General features: G+C 41.0%; 1 protein-coding gene across 2 annotated transcripts in view; it reads left to right on the top strand.

The window, feature by feature from the left end:
• HS6ST2 (heparan sulfate 6-O-sulfotransferase 2) overlaps positions 1-17,829 on the top strand; it is a 345,758-nt gene that overhangs the window by 252,078 nt on the left and 75,851 nt on the right. The window contains exon 4 of one of the 2 annotated variants that reach the window (XM_025372218.1): positions 10,164-10,196. The exons of the other annotated variant lie outside the window; for it this stretch is intronic. Within the exon in view, the coding sequence (XP_025228003.1) occupies positions 10,164-10,196 (33 nt within the window). The remainder of the gene's footprint in view (positions 1-10,163; positions 10,197-17,829) is intronic. 2 annotated transcript variants of the gene reach the window in all.

Genomic DNA, 17,829 nt, shown 5'->3' with positions numbered 1-17,829 from the left:
TTTTCATGTTCAAATGAGCTACTACCTCTGTTCCTTGTGTATTCAAGTGCTTGGCACTCATAGCCTGTGAGTTTATTCTGGAATTCAAAATGAAAAATAGTCCCGTGAGAGGCCTACAGAGAGGCAAACAGGAAGCACTTCAGAGTGTGCTGCAGCCTTGTACAGTAAGTAGGGTGCAGTCCCCAGCTCTCAGTGGAGGTGTGATATGCCCAGAGAGATTATATACAGTGATCCCTCTCCACATTAGTGCCTTGTGTAGGTGTGGTACACAGTGCATTAGAATTAGACAAGGCATAAGATTTGGAGACAGGAAATATTGAATATTCCCATCTCAGTGCCTTCACTTATTAACTGTACGGCCTTGAGGAAATTACACTTTGAGCCTTTCTGACTTCCCTGTAAAGTGAGAAGAATGCCGCCTACCTCACAGGGTTACTGTGAAGGCAAAATGAAATATAGTTAGTACAGCTGAGTGGCTCATGAGCTTGGGTCCTAGCATCCTACAACTCTGGATTTGAATCCAGACTCTACCACTTATCATGCAAGTCCCTCTGAGCCTCAGTTTTCTCATTTAGGCAATGAGTATAGAGTTTTGTTCAGGATGAAATGAGATAATTCCTATAAAGCATGTGGCATCTGGCATATAGTAAGCACTCATTAAATGTTAGCTAATGGTATGATTGTTATTGTTTGTCATATAGGTAAAATTTCCAATAATTCTAGAAAAGATATTTTGTGTACTCTGCCAGATGGTTTGGCAAACTTCGTCCATATTTTACATGCTTGGGGAAAAAGCACTGGGTATTTTTTGGTCCTGGTTTTGAAACTATAGGTAAGACATGAAACTGAGACTCCTCCAATAAAAAGATACCTGTTTCCTCATGGAAAGCAAGTTCGCACTCACAATGGTGCTACACCTTCATGTAGACAGCTGTTTGAAGCCTACAAAACTGTTGAAGTGGTCATGATATTTCAAAAGCAGTGCCTCCATCGGGAGCAGCGGTGTTAATCCAATTAGGAATACTACACCTGCCAAACAGAAAGAATCCTTTAGCCACGGGTCTCAAGCACAGCCCTGGATGTGTGGATTTGCCACAGTGACAGAGACTACTAGCAAGGTACATGAGGACAAGAACCGCAATGGCTTAAAGCCTTTGTCATGGATCTTTGACAATGAAGTTAATTACCCAGATGTTTCATGTACTTGACCCCAGACACTCAGGTCTTTGGAAACATCTGGACAACATGGGGGTACTTTTCATATCTTTCATCAAAACCGTTGGTTGTATTAAATTCAGCAGGTTTCATTAATCACCTGGTTTGTGCCCTGTTGGGTATTATTGATCACAAGGAAGTCACAGTTTCATTGAGAAAAATTAGACTAACAGGTTTGAAGTGACCAATGAAAAGTAGGAGAGCTGGGATTTGAGCATAGTTCCATCAGCTCCTGTGCTTGTGCTCACTTCACTCTAGCACATAGCCTCTTTTCATTTGGGGCTGGCTGGAAGTTTCAGACCAAATTCAGTGGTTCCCACTATGCCTTGACTTCAGCAAAGACCTAAGCTCCTTTGCCGAAAGCAGGTGACATATATCCAGATGGACCATTTCATGTGTCTCCATTGTCTGATCCTTTTAGTGACTTAGTGGAATACTCCCTGAGAATGATCTTGATCCTTATTTTAGCACTAGCCAAATCACTACTTGTTAGGGAGTTTTTCGTTCTCTGTGTTTTAAATGTGTAAAAATGTGAATGAAGCAGTTATATATTGTGTTGGCAGCTTGCCATCCTTGGTCTGTGTCAGCATAAAATATTTTGGATTCCATAGAGTAGCAGCCCCTTGCAAAGCTGTGTAAAAGATACAATGAAAACCTTCCTTCTTATTTGAAACAGTGCTGAAATAGCACCATTTGTGGACCTTCCAGACCCAAAGATCTGAAACACGGAAATAAAATGGGACAAAATAACTCCCAGCACATATATTTATACTTACCTTGTAAATGAAACTTTTCGGCCTTTATTAACAGAAAGCAGGCCCTGTTACACCCAGAAAATTTCTAAGGGATTCCTTATTTGTTCTTTCTTTCCTTTAAATCAAAAATACTGTATGTATATGATCAAATTGAAATGCATCACTGGAATCTACCATACAAATACAGATGCTTGCGTTTGGAGAACTCCAAAACACGTATGAAAATCATTGCCAAGTTTCAATTGATGAAGTCAGCCTGTGCCTATGCACATATTTTTTAGTAACTCAACTAGCTCCCCGCATCATGAGTGGAAAGGCTTCTCAGAAGGGAAAACAAGCCAGGTTTTCTTTTTATGGCCTTCAATTTTGTTTTATTTTGTTTTACTTTGTTTGTTCAATGGCAAAACATCCTTTTCACTGCTTTCTGAAAGACTAAATTGCCAAATAGTTGCTTTGGAAATGTTTTCAGAAACAATGTATTCTGCCATACCCAAGGACATGTTATAGACGAACCCATTTTCCACAAAAACAAGAATCCTTCAGTGTCTAGATTGTTAATTAGATCAGCACTAGAGGGCACTCTTATGATGCCAAAATGGGAAATTTTTACTAAAATCTGCTGGGCAGGGGTGTGGGAGAGGAGACGAGGAGGGGGCAGATTGTAAGAACTGCAGACAACAGACAGCTTAAAGACATGTGCAACTGGGAATTGACTGGCTCGCCAACAGATGAAACACTATTTGGAAAGGGCTGTTTGGCAATCTTCCCTATCAGATCCACTTGGTTTCCAAAATGCAGTTGGTGCTTTGGCAAAACAGGGCCCAGGTATAAGGCATTATTTCTCAAAATGAAAGAAATATAAGAATCTCTGATTGTTACCATGTGATGTAGTAAAAGCACATTTAGGCAGAAAACAAAATGTGGAGAGAAGCATAGGAGAATGTGTTTACAACTTAACAGCTACTGAAAAAGAAGAATTTCAAATCCTTGGGGTCTTTTATGGTTGTTTTCCCAATCTTTTGCAGCCCTTGCTCTGTGAATTGTTCTGAAGGGTTGTGTGATTGAGTCTGGGAGAGTAGGTGCTTGCTTGTCTGCTGCCCCTAGGCAGGCTCTGATGGACACAGGGTGGATGATGTGCTGTCAAGTGAGGGGACAAATGGACTTGGTTTTGCCTCTGGCACTGATGTGCGCTGTGATCTGTGGCAAGTCCCTACCCTCTCAAAGTCTCAGGGTCAGGGAAGAGTTGGGTGACACTAGAGGTCTCTAAAAGATCACTAGAAGACATATCCCTGAGTTTATGATTGATGATTGCAGAAATAACTTTTGTTTTGGTTTGGTTTTAGAGACAGTGTTGCTCTGTTGCCCAAGCTGGAGTGCAGTGACATGATCATGGCTCACTGCAGCCTCGAACTCCTGGGTTCAAGCGCTCCTCCTGCCTCAGCCTCCAGAGTAGCTGGGACCACAGGCACACGACACCATGCCCAGCTATTTTTCACATTTTTTGTAGAGATAGGGTCTCACTATGTTATCCAGGTTGGTCTTGAACTGCCGGGCTCAAGAGTTCCTCCCACCTTGGCCTCCCAAAGTGTTGAGAATACAGACATGAGCCACTGTGCTCAGCCAGAACGTCCCATATCAGTCATTTATAGCAGTCACTTGAGTTATGAATCGAACAAGATATGGTAGGCACCCTGGGGTAGAAGGTGACTCTATGTTGTCAACAGGATGGTACCGAAATGATTTGCCAGCAAAGAGGGGCTTATTTGCCTGTATTAGTCATTGCTTTAGGTTTATGGCTCAGTCCAAATATAACCTCAGAGACTTACCACACTAAGCCATCAGTAGGTCCCCTCAAATTGGCTCATTATGTCCAAGTTAGGCCTGATCCCTCACTTGTGTGCTAGCATCAGCCAGAATCTCAGGCATGCCCATGTGTCCCTCCCTGAGGAGTCAGTATGGGGCAGACGCTCTGGGTACTTAATGGGAAGAGTGGCACACTGAAGACAGAGTTATCTACTCTGATTTTGGCCTCAGCATTTGTTAGAGAAATGCATGAGTGTTTTTGTCTAAGTCTCTGCTTGTAAGAACCCGGGCTATCCTTCATAGGAATGTTCCTGACTGAGTCAAATTCATTATAGTCTTAGAATGTTATTGGCCGGGCATGGCAAAACCTTATCTCTACTAAAAATACAAAAAAAATTAGTTGGGCATGGTGGTGGGCACCTGTAGTCCCAGCTACTCAGGAAGCTGAGATGGGAGAATCACTTGATCCTGGGAGGCAGAGGTTGCAGTGAGCCGAGATCGAGCCACTGCACAACCTGGGCAAGAGTGAGACTCCATCTCCAAAAAAAAAAAAAAAAAATTGTTATCATGAACAGGGACCTTTGGGAAATCAGTTAGTCCAACACCATCACTGTAGAGATAGGGAAACGGGGAGCCATCTTCATTTGGGAATGGGGTTGCCCAGGGTTTCACAGCCAGTTAATGGCTGAGCTGGCATTGGGATATCAGTTTTTTATTTCTATTCCAGGCCTCTTTGTGTTACCTTGTGCTATATTTTTCTCTCTCCTCCAACGTCCATTCTAGGGAATAAGTGACCAATGGCTATGAACCGAAGGGTTTTTGACATAGCTAGAATAGCTGTGTTTACGGATTGTGTCATTTAAGGTGGTACCAGTGGAAAGATATGGGGACACATCCCTATCAAAAATATGTCCTTTTTAAATGTCGTAGGACTGGAGATCAAACCAATATAGGGTCATTCCTCTGGATCTAGAAGGCTCTGAAGTCTTGAGATGCTCTTGCCCAAAAGCAAGGATCAGGTTGGAATCCTTGTCAGCTGGCAAGGAACGAAAGGATGGGAGGGTGGGTCTGGAAACCAGGTTTAGTATCTTGGGGGAGGGCAGACACTGTGAAAAGAGCAGTCAAGACAACCTCAGGGGACTTCACAGTTGTGCCAAAGGCTGTTCCTTGGGAGGTTAAAACAAATACTCAAAGAATACATATTTGAAAGAATATTCTGGGTTCCAGTATTCTCAGGCCAACCATAAGGATCTCCCTCTCATGAGGTATGCGTGATTTCCAGTGGACTTGGCATGGAACAAGGAGGAATTAAGAGCGGTCAAACAGCAGAACACAGATGTGGGGGACAGCCCTCTACCATATCAGTGATGTGGTTACTTTCCACATGGCCTTTACATGCACATGTCTTTGAGCCCTGCTTTTGAAAAGCTGGTTCTTTTCGCAGGGCGACAAGATGGCTCAGCTACAGGGGACTGGGAGTTGTGTGGCAGGCCTGCCACAGACTCACTATGCCTCTAGACAATTCTCTGATTGGTCTTCCTCCCTAGGTGACAGTAATAATGCCTAAAACATATTGTATGATGACTGTGGACCTGACATTCTGCTACATGATTTACATGCACGATCACATCTAATCCTCCCAAGTACTTTAGGAACTACCCTTCTAGACGGAAACACATGGGCCTACCTACCCAGGTTGTTTGCTGTTGGTTTCTGCTCTGATAGAGCTGTCTTTTCTTCTGATTGGTCAGTTCTGATACCATATCTGTTGTTAAAGATGGTGAATGTCATCACCAGTGTAGGCACTATACTTGTCCCCACTTTGTTTTTTGCTGGTTGTGTTGTTTTGTTTTGTTGAGACAGAGTCTCATGCTGTCACCCAGGCTGCAGTGCAGTGGCATGATCTCGGCTCACTGCAACCTCCTCCTCCTGGGTTCAAGTGATTCTCCTGCCTCAGCCTCCTGAGTAACTGGGAATACAGGCACCCTCCACCATGCCAGGCTAATTTTTGTATTTTTAGTAGAGACAGGGTTTCACCATGTTGGCCAGGCTGGTCTCGAACTCCTGACCTCAGGTAATCCACCTGCTCGGCCTCCCAAAGTGCTGGGATTACAGACATGAGCTACCATGCCCCGCCTTGTCCCCATTTTGTAGGTGAGGAAATCAGGGCTGAGAGATTAAGATGCCTTTGCAGTGTCATGCAGTTGGTAAGTGAAAGAGCCTTAGGACCAGAATCCAGTCTGTGTGACTACTGGACTTATTTCATGGTCCCACACCACCTCTCAGGACTGTGCATAAGCAAAAGGCTGAGGTCAAGCATTTTAACACTTTGCGAGTAAAAAAGACCGGTAGCTTGTTTTGCTTAGGGCCGTAAGAAACACCCAGGCCCTTTGCTTGGCTCCTCCCTTCACCTCCACCAGTTTGAGCAAGAGTCCTTAGCCTGGGACTTTGGGGGCACCACATCCCTTTCCATTTAGGGAAATAAAATTTAGCATGTATTAACATAAGGCATTTTTCACTAGGATATACCGTATTTGGCCTTTAGAGATCAAAAGAGGAAGGTGGCTTGAAATACAAAAGGAAGTGGTGGGTTTCTGAGAAGCCATAGAGTAAGTGAGACCAGAATGATGGTGGAAGGGCATCCTACTGGGAGAACGTGGAAATTCTAAAACATGTCAGCTCTTGGTGTGGCAGTTAAAGGGAGGGTGAGCATGCCGGTTCAGTGTCAGAAACCAGAGAGGTTGAATGGGCCATTTGCTTGGCAGCTCTGGAACAGCGGTAGGCAGTTATTTCTAATAGCGTGTACTATCTGCTGCAGATTTGCAATCTGACCCAAACAGTGTTGGTGTGGGTTTCTTAACAACTTCCTTCTCTCTAGCCGTTATATGGAAGTGTGTGGCTGTGGAGGTCTCTGCTAATGAACAGCCATCACCAATATCCCAGCCTCCCGGCAGATGAAGAATCTGCATGAGCAGAAAGAGAAATGTGGAGGGTGGTGGCGGTGCAAGAGGGTCAGTTGTTCATCAATTCGATTTTTCTTGTTTTTCTCAATTAAGTTTCCTTGTATAATTTTTCCATCATAAAGAATCTGCTACTCTGTGTTTCAAATTAACAAAGCTGTTTCTCTGGACAGAATGATGTTCAGCTGCATTTAAATTTGGCCATTATTATTTTGGACATACTCTCATTTACTCATAAACTCTTTGAAGGCTGTGCTCTGGGCTCTATGAACTACTAATAACATGTTGTACTGAGGAAAAGACTAGGGATTTGTATACTTCTAAGTAACGTGGCACCCAAATTCAAGGGAAAGCTATTAGAGAATGAAAGAATATAGGAACTGGGGGAATTTTAGAAACCATCTTGTCAAGCTCCTTCATGTCATACAGCCCCCTGGGAGAGTGGAGAAGAGAATTTGCCCAAGATCAAATGAGTCATTGGTAAAACCTGGATTAAAAACCAGGGATCCTGATTCTCAGTCAAGGGCTCTTGGATTTTTACCTCATCCTGGTTTTTCCAGGTGTTAATTTGGATCCTTCATACAAAAGTGAATCGTTTCACTTTCATTTCTGAAGCCCTAAGCACCCATCCTGAGAATGTAAATGCCAAGCAGAAGTGTCATGGTCTGAGGTTCCTGATTAGGATGAATCCACATCTGGAGTTTTTGGATTCCCAAGTCTCCCGCTATTCCCATTACTCCAGTGCTATATATGTGTTTCCTTCATGTTCATCTTTTGCCTTCCCTGCTGATGGGATGCTTAGGCAGTTGCCTAAGTACCATTTGAGTGACATTTAGCCGTATCTTCTGGAACCTGGCTCAGAGGAAGGTTATTCCTATAGCTTTTTCTCCAGCCAGTGTCTGGGTAATGGGCATGATAACCACAGCTCCTTTTGTCCATCCAGTGCTGCTGCTTTTCCAGGATATGGCTTGCTGAGGGCTGATGAATCCCATCTTAGAGTGTCAGCCAGGCCAGCTGCTACAGAACATGACAGCAATAAATGAGAAACACTTTGTTGGGATGTGGGACTACAGTATTATGAAACTGCCACTTAGAGGCTTCCTGTTTTTATAGTATTTCAAGGTGCAAGCACGTGGCATTCTCTGGGTAGCAAATGGCCCAACTGAAAAGAAACCTGATTTATAGCCTGTTGGGAGGGCTTTCCACAAGGAGAAATTATGAATTTATAATATCCCCTCCAATCCGAAAGTGAATTCTTTCTAATGCAAATGTTTAATCTGATGCCATCAAGTATGTTCTCCATACATAAACAAAGGCATAAATGAAACAGGAGAAACTCTTTCCTAGAAGTGATAACATAGAGTACATTTCTGTAGAACCCTTTTCCAAGCAGATGGCCTAAAAATATTCCACAAGATGTAGTCAGGGATATTTGTCTGTTTTATTCACTACTGTATCCTCAGTATCTCTAACAATGGCTGGCACATAATCGATAATAAATATTTTTAATAAAACATCATGATTAAAGGGCATTTTTAAAGGATTTCATTTAAGAACCTTCCCAAAGAGAGTGAGTGTGTGTGTATATGCATAAAATGGGTTCTTAAAATTAATTCATTTTCTTCTAATTAGTATGTCTCTTTTGTTTTACCTTTTCCCTATGAACTTTGGCACACTTCCGATGACTGGCCACCCTTTTGATTGATGCACCTGTAACGTCTTCACGGACTGTCAATACTCCACCTCTACCCACCTGGGCTCCCAGGTAAGGCAATGAGCTTCCAAAAGTCTTCTCAGTGCAATCACTGGGCAAATTTTATTAGGCAGTCAAGAAGTTGACCTAGAAATAAAAAAAAAAAAAATCTCAAGAGACAATAATAGTTCCTTGATTAAAGTTAAATTTGATCCCGTTTCCATATAAATCAATTATTTATACACTTAACATTATTTGAGAATTTCTATCAGTACAGTGAAATGAAAATTATGGCTTTGGAAATTGCTGCTTGCTTCACTTCGGAATTTTCTGATCCTAGGAATCAATATATGGCTTTATGTTTTCCTTTTAAAAATATATTCTTGTGTGTGTGTCTGTGTGTGTGTGTGTGTGTGTTTTGTCTTTTCATCCAAAGTTGTGTTATTTTTGTTCACAAGGCCAAGTGCTGTGGAAGGGATCATAGCCTCTCTTCACTGTGTAGGGACTCTAAATCATGGGATAGGTCAGTACATTGTAGATTACTTATTTCTTATGGCTGGAGTAGAAGACGAGCACATTGGGCTCTGGATGGTAAGTCCACTAATAGGAGTGCCTTGTCTAACAGATTTGATGTTAGGCCTCACCAAGTATATCGCTTTTGTTTCTCATGACATTCGCTTCCCCAGCAGTCTTAACAGCTCAGAAACAAGGAAAGGGGGCTTAACCACACCAGAGACTGATAATAAAAGAGCCATGTATTGCTTCTCAAATGATGATTCAAAGGCTCTGCTGCTAGCCATGCTATTAAAAAAGGCTCTCTTAACTCACTTTTAAGGCCTGCAGAACGTATTTGCTGTAAAGAAACATTTCTCCCAAGAAAATGCACAGGCTATATAGCCCACTTCAGGCATAAAAGAAGTGTTGCTACATTGTAAAATTCCTTGTTCTGGCATAATAATAATAAAAAAAGCTAACTGAGCCCATTTGAACCCTCAAATTAGCAACTGACCTGTGTATAACTTCACAGTCTCTGCCTGCTAATAATATCAGAAATTCACCCAGTGGAATGAGTGTTTTGTGATCCTTAAGACATACATTATAAAAACAGCTAAGCATGTTTTTTGAATGGAGAAACACTGTTTACTTTGATGGATGTCTTGTGTTTGAGTGGAAGGGACTAGAGACATGATTTATATATCACTTTACGTGTGCTTTGAATTTTCATCTTTTTAAAGAGCATGAGTAAAGTCTAATTGTTCTTTTATTTTCCTTTTGTTATTTGTGTTTCATATATTCCTGATAATATGAAAAATCCTTGCCAATTCCTCCTAGGACCTTTCAATCAGGCATTTCCATTTCGGTGATGCCACAGGGTTGGGTTTGGTTTGGGTTTTGCTTTATTGGCTTTTGTTTTTTTACCTAGATTCCCATTGCTCTCTGTGAAGGAGAATGGAATTAGCATGAGCGAGTGGTAGATCCATCATTCCCAGCCCACAGCACTCCAGGGATCTGGCTCTCAGTGCAGCCTTGCCCCTTTTAGCCTTCTGATTGGGAATCTCCCCATTACTTGAGAGGAGCCAGTGGGGAGCAAAGTGGAGAAGCCATCTATGAGCTGTTTCCCTGAGGTTTGGGAAGCTGGAGAAATATGCTATTAAAGCAAAATGGAAAACTTTTATTATTTTAACTCCTCTCCTACCAAGCTCTTGCTAGCGACTGGTTTTACTGTTCCTTTAACAGGTGGAGGATTTTTCAGATTCTAGATGCAGCAAGGTAAGTAACGATGTATTTTTAGTTTGACTGAACCAAGTAAGCTAGAATAAAGAGACTCTGCAGTTGCCTGTCAGTTTAATTTCAGTACAACAAATAGTTAAGTTTTTGGCTTGGACAAATTCTTTCCAGGGCTCTTTTTTTTTTTTTTTTCGTTTAAAACAGCTGAAACTACCCAGGCTTGGAGTCTCAGTTCTGAAGGCCAACTTAGTGCAGAAGTGGGATGAATGTTCAGGGTGACCACCCCAGACAGGTGTGCAGTAGGTCATTAGCTCTTTTTCCTCTTTTTGCTGAAATAGGATGACATAGTACACTGTGTTGTTAAGAAGACCCCAACCATTGGCAAAATGTTCTTTACAGTGCTTCGGGCACATCTACCTGTCCCTAGGCTGGACTGTGATTTAGAGAACAAGTAGGTCAGCATTTCCTTGAAGGGAAATCAATTATTTGAAAATATCAGGGCTTTTAACGTATGTAAATATGTAGACTTGCATATTTACAAGTAATCCCATAGGCCAGGGGCCTTTATGACATGAACCCTGCAGGAGAGCAAATCTAATCAAATACAAGAAAGTTCCTCTCTGTGGGGAAGAGGGACGCTGAGAATGCTCCCGGATGATGCCCCTGCAGGCAACAACTGTTGCTAAGAGCCGTACCATCATATTGCCACCAGAGCCGGAGAGGCTAGCAGGAACCATAAGCCATTTTGGAAATGTGTGCTCTAGTCGCTTGGCACATTGTTTTCTAAGGTCATGATGCTCACCAATACTGTCTTTAGCTTTTTGTAGGCTTATTGGCTCCAGAAATATTTACTAGTGCCTCTGCTTTTTCTTAATACCCACCTACAATCCACCCTGTGCTCCCTGGCCAGATAGGTCAGCAAGAGCAAAGACTGTAGCTCTGGCATTTTTCCACAAGGACAGACTCCCATTAAAATAGACTACTTGAGCCATTTTGGGGATGCCTAGTTTAGCTTTTTGTAGCTGGGCTTCCATACTCCCATTAGGGCCTCAATGGATTTACTTGACAGCTGAGAATAGTAAATTTAGTGTTTAATTTTGTAGCCAGATTATAATTTATTGAGCTAAATAGTACAGACACACATAGACACCTAATCACACAGTATTAGTATGGGAGAACATTGAAATATCATCAATTGGGTGTGTCATGGAGGCAAAGTACCAAGTTCTGTTACTAATGAGGTGACTTTTATCAAGCACTAGCTCCACTCTGAGCCTTAATTTCCTCGCCTGTAAAATAAAGTGGAGTGGATGACCATTAAGACAATGGTCAATAACAAAGGGACTACTATCCCTATAATAGCTTTTATGGGGAAGTCGAGAATTTTGTTTTCTTTTTGCTTTAAAATTACTAGATGATAGCACCATCTCTTTAAAACAGTTTTGCTGTATAACAAAGCAAATCCTGACACACTTTTTATTTTTATTATGGTGTTGATTAGTTGGACCAGAAATTATTGTCAGAGCAACTAATACCTGGCCTTAATGAGAGAAAAAAAGAGGAGTGCAGGTGGTGAGATAGGAAAGAAACGGTTTTGGTAAATATCAATGGGGCCCTTTTTGAATTTTGGTGAGCTGAATGATGTATGAAAACTATTTGCAAGGCTAGCATATTTTTCAACCGCTAGTAAAATAATAAAACAAGCAATATTTTTAGTAATCCCCATCGTATATGCAGTTTCATAAATGTACAAGATTATGATGATCTCTGCCTCATAATTAACAATTTGCTTAAGTACTTGCTATTTTTTAGTTGTCTGAATAGATTTTTGTAATCCAGAGAAAGAAGGGAACAATCAGTGGAAGCCATCCCAAATGCCTAGTGTTATTGCTACACACATGCACAATTAACAGCGATACTAATTGCTTCAGACCAGAACCTCATTTGTTTTTCTAAGGACAGCAAAAACATTAATAGCCAGAGTGCCTGTCAATCTCTCTCTCTTTTTCCTATAGCCAATTGTATCGTAGGGTCTGCAGTTGACTGTAAGCAAATTATTTGGTTGGATTTTCAGCGTATCATCTTGTAATGGAGTTTCCAAGTTTCTGTTGCAGTTAGCAATCAATGCCTTGAACAGCCAGACTTATTTTTATAATATTTTAACAATAGACTTCTATAAATTTAATGAATAAAAGGATGCCGACATGCCAATCAGTTCTGCTGCTGCATTTACATTCTATTACATATTGCATATCTTTAAAATTATTGGCATTAGACCTGCATACAAGAATCATAGAAAGTCCAGGCTGGAGGGAAGCTTTAAGATCATCCTGTCACACTCCCACTCCCTCCTTTTTCAGATGAGTATGATTGTCAGTAATTTGAATCTTGATAACAACCACCAAATCAATGATGCCACACTTTTTTTTTGTACCTTTCAAACCTTGAGAACTATTATAGTAAGTTTGAATGATAACTGGTTGTTTCGGAATCATATTGCTTCAACTTATTTTCAAAACAACTGAATCAGAATTTTAAAAATATGCCCTCATAAGGCTTACCTAAACATAGCCATAATGTTGATGGTATATGTGTGAAAGCAGATGTTCTATGCAGAGCACATGGCAATGAGACACTCAACCAATATCAGCTCTCTTTCCTTCATGCATAGATTACCTAATTAATATTGCCATAGTGGAAACATTACATCAATGACTGACAGTCTGGGCATTTAGAGTCAAACTGACCTCAGGTCCAATCCTGGCACTGCTACTTTCCAACTGTGTGACCTTGGGTAATTTAGTTCATCTCTGTTGGCTTCAGGTAGTTTTCTCACATGTGAAATGTAGCCACTATATAGGCTTGCTTTGAGGATTAAAATTAGATCTTGCATATCAAGTGCTTAGCACTGTTCCTGGCACATAGTCAACAGTTGATAATGGTGGTTATTACCATTATTGTTTGGCATACCCAGTGGCAGCCTCACTCAATAGTATATTTAATCTTACGGTGATTTGGGGTACTTACACATACATATTTGGGCACACAAGTTCATAAGATTTGCATCAGAAAGACTGCTTTCTCAAAGGTTACCTGTGACCACCATGTTTCACAATTCAATGACCTCTTCCCAGGCCTCAGTCTTCTTGACCTCTTTGGAGATTCTAGCACTTTTGCACATATTCTCTTGCTTGAAAGGGTTCATAATCTATCTTGATGTCTTCTCTACATTCATTAGGCTTCCTTTGTTGGGATCTCTTTTCCATATGTACACACACACACACACACACACACACACACACACACGCATGCCCACATCTTCTCCCTCCCCCCTGCCCCTTTAAGTAGAGCAATTCCCAAGGTCCTGTCATTGATCTGCTTCTCTTCTGTTGCTATATTTTCTCCCTGGGTAATTTCATCTCCTCACATAGCTTCACCTTTAACCTCTACACTAATGATTCCCAAATTGACCTCTCCAACCCTTAATTCATTCCGGAGCTCCAGGCTAACTCCAATTTCCAGTTGCCTGCTGAGAATCTCCAGGGCAGGATGTCCTAGGAGACTGAAAGCATAGTCTGGCTTTTGTCATCCTTCTCAGGAATGCAGATGGAGGAATCTAGCTTCAGAGGTATTAAGGATTGAAAACAAGGTGCAAGTGTGGAGCATCAGTCTGAGCAGAAGTAAAAGTGGTCTAAGTTAGTAAAGTGCTTCAAACTGAGCTTTCCAGGGGAGGCATAACAGATAAACTGTGAATTTCTGTTATTATGCACTGGAGATGTCAATTGGCAGTTGGAACTTTAAAAGGTTTATATTTTCTAGGGATAAGGGAACAGCTTTCCAAGATGAAAATTGAGTTCAGTTTTTAGGTGCTGGAAGATTGGCATGTTTGGAAGAAATGTTAATTAAAATCATCTTTCTTTTCTTTTTCTTTCTTTTTTTTTTTTTTTTTTTTTTTTTGAGGCGGGGTTTTTTTCGCTCTTGTTACCCAGACTGGAGTTCAATGGCGTGATCTCAGTTCACTGCAACCTCCGCCTCCTGGATTCAAGCAATTCTCCTGCCTCAGCCTCCCAGGTAGCTGGGATTACAGGCATGTGCCACCACACCTGGCTAATTTTGTATTTTTAGTAGAGACAGAGTTTCACTATGTTGGTCAGGCTGGTCTTGGACTCCTGACCTCAGGTGGTCCACCCACCTTGGCCTCCCAAAGTGCTGGGATTACCGGCGTCAGCCACCATGCTTGGCCAAAATCACCTTTCTTTGGACACTTATTACGGTTAATCTTGTTTCAGTGTTTTGTTTAAGAAATGCACATGCCAAGGGGAAAGATGATATACTCAACTTGAATGATGAACAGGTGGGAATTTTGTGAGAGCAAATGTGTGCATAGACACATACACATATGCTGGGTCAGGTGTGCCTGAGATTTTTTAATGTATGCAAGTAATTCTATCAGTGGTAGATAGATTTTTTTCTTTCATTCATTCTGCAGATATTTACAGAACATGCCAAGCTCTCTGTGGAGCAACACAGCTGTGAATATAGAACATATAGAGGCTCTGTCCTTAAGTGTCTAATAAATTTTTCTTTTGTTATATGCAGGTACATTGACAATTTAATTTAGTTTAGAAATATCTGCAACATGTCGCAAATTGTTCAATGGCCATAATCTTGCTGACAATCTTAATGACCAAAGAGGAACTTAAGGGAAATAAGACAGTGCTAAAGTGGGGAAGGAATGTACATAAATCTGAATTAGAAATTGATTACTTCCTTTAAATTTAGTAAATATTGAATTGCTTTGGGGTTTTACATTTCAAGTTGGCTTGCCAGTGTTTCAGGCCAGGGTAAGAATGATTATGTCTAACCCTAAAACTTAATTAGAGTAAAGGAATAGACAAGTCTTGGTTAATGTGTATACTATTGTCAGGAGAATTAGTTGTAAATGAGTTATTTCTACAGAAACTGTAGGCTTAGAGCTGATATCTTTAGCACAGAGGACAATATCCCTTTTGCGGAAGAATGGTCCCATTTTCTACCTTCTCAAAATGCAGTACAGTCACTCCTGTTTGAACTACTACCATATGGCATATTTGAAGACCATTTTGTCCTCCAAGTGGGAATTATCTGCTTGTGAGTTCCTTGCCTTCATGGTTGCACACCATTCTCCCCTTCAGAAATTTGGCATGGCCTTTGTCTGTAAGTCTCAATTCCAGGTGTTCTTGGTCCCAGCTGTCAGTTTCAAAGTCCTCCTTATGGTCACTCTCAGGTCCAAAGGATCCCTCATTGCATCAGTAAACCAAGAGATCTACTTGGATGCCCAGAGCTCCCGTCAGAGCTATGTAGATGGCAGCCACCCTCTGTTCCACTATGCTAGCTTCTCCTTCAGATCTCTCATGGCACAAAACCTCTCATTATAATGATGTGCATATTGACCAGTGCTTTTTTTTTTTTCTTTTTTTGCCTTGCATGAGTTAGAGACATTCTCTTATTCTCACTGGAGGTAAGAATGATAGAAACATCGTTGAATTTAGAGTCTCGAATGCCTTTATTCTCATGGTTTTCATCAATCATAATATAACGTCTCTTTCCTTTCTTAGATGTATTCATTCAATACGTATCTACTGAGCACTTACTATGATCCAGGCACTGTTCTAGACATGGGGGACAATACAACAGACAAAGTCCCTGCTCTTGTGTTTCTTAAAGTGTGTGTGTGTGTGTGTGTGTGTGTGTGTTTTGGAGGGAAATTGAAAACAAACAAGTATACAAGTAAATGAACAAGATTATCATAGAGAGTGGTAAGTGCCATGAAGAAATCAAAAACATTGGACAGAGAATGATCAGACAGTTGGAGAGTGATCAGAGAAGGCCTTCCTGAGGAGGTGAATTTTGCTCTTTGCTTTTGTTGGTTTTGTACAGACTTCAGTTACGCTTTGGGTCCTTTGGTTTCCTCCATTTCATGATATCCTGGACTCGGTATGCTTTCCCATTTTGTTGCTTCTTGCCACTCTACTCTGAGGACCACCTCCCTTCAACTAGTCCTGAGGAGTAAGCCAACGTAGCCTCCTGTCAAATTTCTGTTCCACACTTTTCTTGTCGTAGTCAGTATTAGAATTCAGCATGTTCACTATCTTCCCTGTTATAGAATATAAATGGATGCTAATCCTTTAGGGATATTTTACTTGATTACTGAGTGCATTTTTGTTACTCAAGGCAAACTACCTGTTGAAAGAAAACTGCAAGCATTAAAAGTTAGTAAGCATTTGGCTTTGCCTATTTCTGTAAAGGGAAAAGCCGTTGTTAAAATTAGTGTTCAAAGTTAAATAGATGACCCTGTAGGTTCTCTTTAGTTTGAAAGTAGTACAATTAGTTGTTTTCAGAGACAGAGCCAAAATCTCTTTTCAATATGCTGTTTAATTTTGTAAAGTGGATATGCAGGAACATTTTCCAATGTATCAAAATTGCTTAGATTAAGCATACATTTTCCGGCAAAAGCCAGCTTTACAATTCTTGTAAATGTCACAAGAACTTAAAACATTGTGTCTTGTTTTAACCTCTGCCAGCTAGAGCAGCAATTCAGCACAGCAGATTCAACTGTCAATTTCTTAAATATGAATATCTGAAAGTTCATTGTCTTTTCAGCTTGACCATGGGGAATCTTCAAAAAACTAAAAAGCCAAACACCACTAAAATGTTTGGTGGTTTCAAAATGATATGGCATAGGTGTTGCTTGTTAGTGAGTTAGGTGCCAAGAAAAGCATGTTAACTCTTAGAAGGCCATTTGGATTCTTCCAGCCATCATTTTGTTGTCTTCCTCAGCACCTAGTTAAAGCCCCAGGTAGGAACTGAGGTAGGAGTTAGAAAGTTTACCTTCCCTACCTCCTCCCATACCTCCTGTCCTGTCCCATTGAGCTTTGTGGGAGAAGATGGGGAAGCAGGTGGGGTGGGTTTGGAGAAGGTGAACCAGAATGTTGCCAATATCCCAAGTACCATTACATCTCCCTTCTTTAAAACTTCTCTGTTGTCACTTACTATTCCACTTACTACTCAGACACTTGACTGTTCTAAATGCAACAATCAACTCCATGACTAGATTTTAGGAAAGCAGTTTTTTAAAAATCCAGAGAAAAGCTGAGCATGATTCTGTGGTAAAGGAATTTGTGGGAGAAGAGGAACCAAGAGGATTTGGAAACTTCTAGAAATGCAACTCTGATTTACAGTCGCAGAGTTTCTTGACATAGAAAAATAGTGGGGCATAGAGAAAGAAGTGAGGAAGGCATACAGCACAGCGAGTCCTTATATGATTTTAGTTGAAAAGGCAGTTATTTTCTGCAGGTGAGAAAATAGATGCACATCAAGACAATGACTTATCTAAGTACATGCAGCTAATTAGTGGCAGATGCAAGAGAAGAACGCAAGTCAACTGAATCCTATCCAGTATCTTGATTTTTAATTAACTAAACTCGCTGATTTTTTGGCTTGCTTTTGCTGTTTAATTCTTAGCGCTACGTTTGTTGCCAGCACTTGTAATTCATTATGCTCAAATAACTTTATCAACAAAGGTGGACAAAATCCCTTAGAAACAGGTAAAAGGAATTTTGTTTTGGAGGGGTTGGGGCCAACTGACAGATAGTACAGGATTGCATAGAGGTGAGAGTGGTTGGATTGGAAATAA

Source organism: Theropithecus gelada, chromosome X (genome assembly GCF_003255815.1).
Source record: "Theropithecus gelada isolate Dixy chromosome X, Tgel_1.0, whole genome shotgun sequence".
NCBI classification, from domain to species: Eukaryota; Metazoa; Chordata; class Mammalia; order Primates; family Cercopithecidae; genus Theropithecus; species Theropithecus gelada.
The sequence above is the reverse complement of the archived record's forward strand: the minus strand, read 5'-3'. Positions and strand labels throughout refer to the sequence as shown.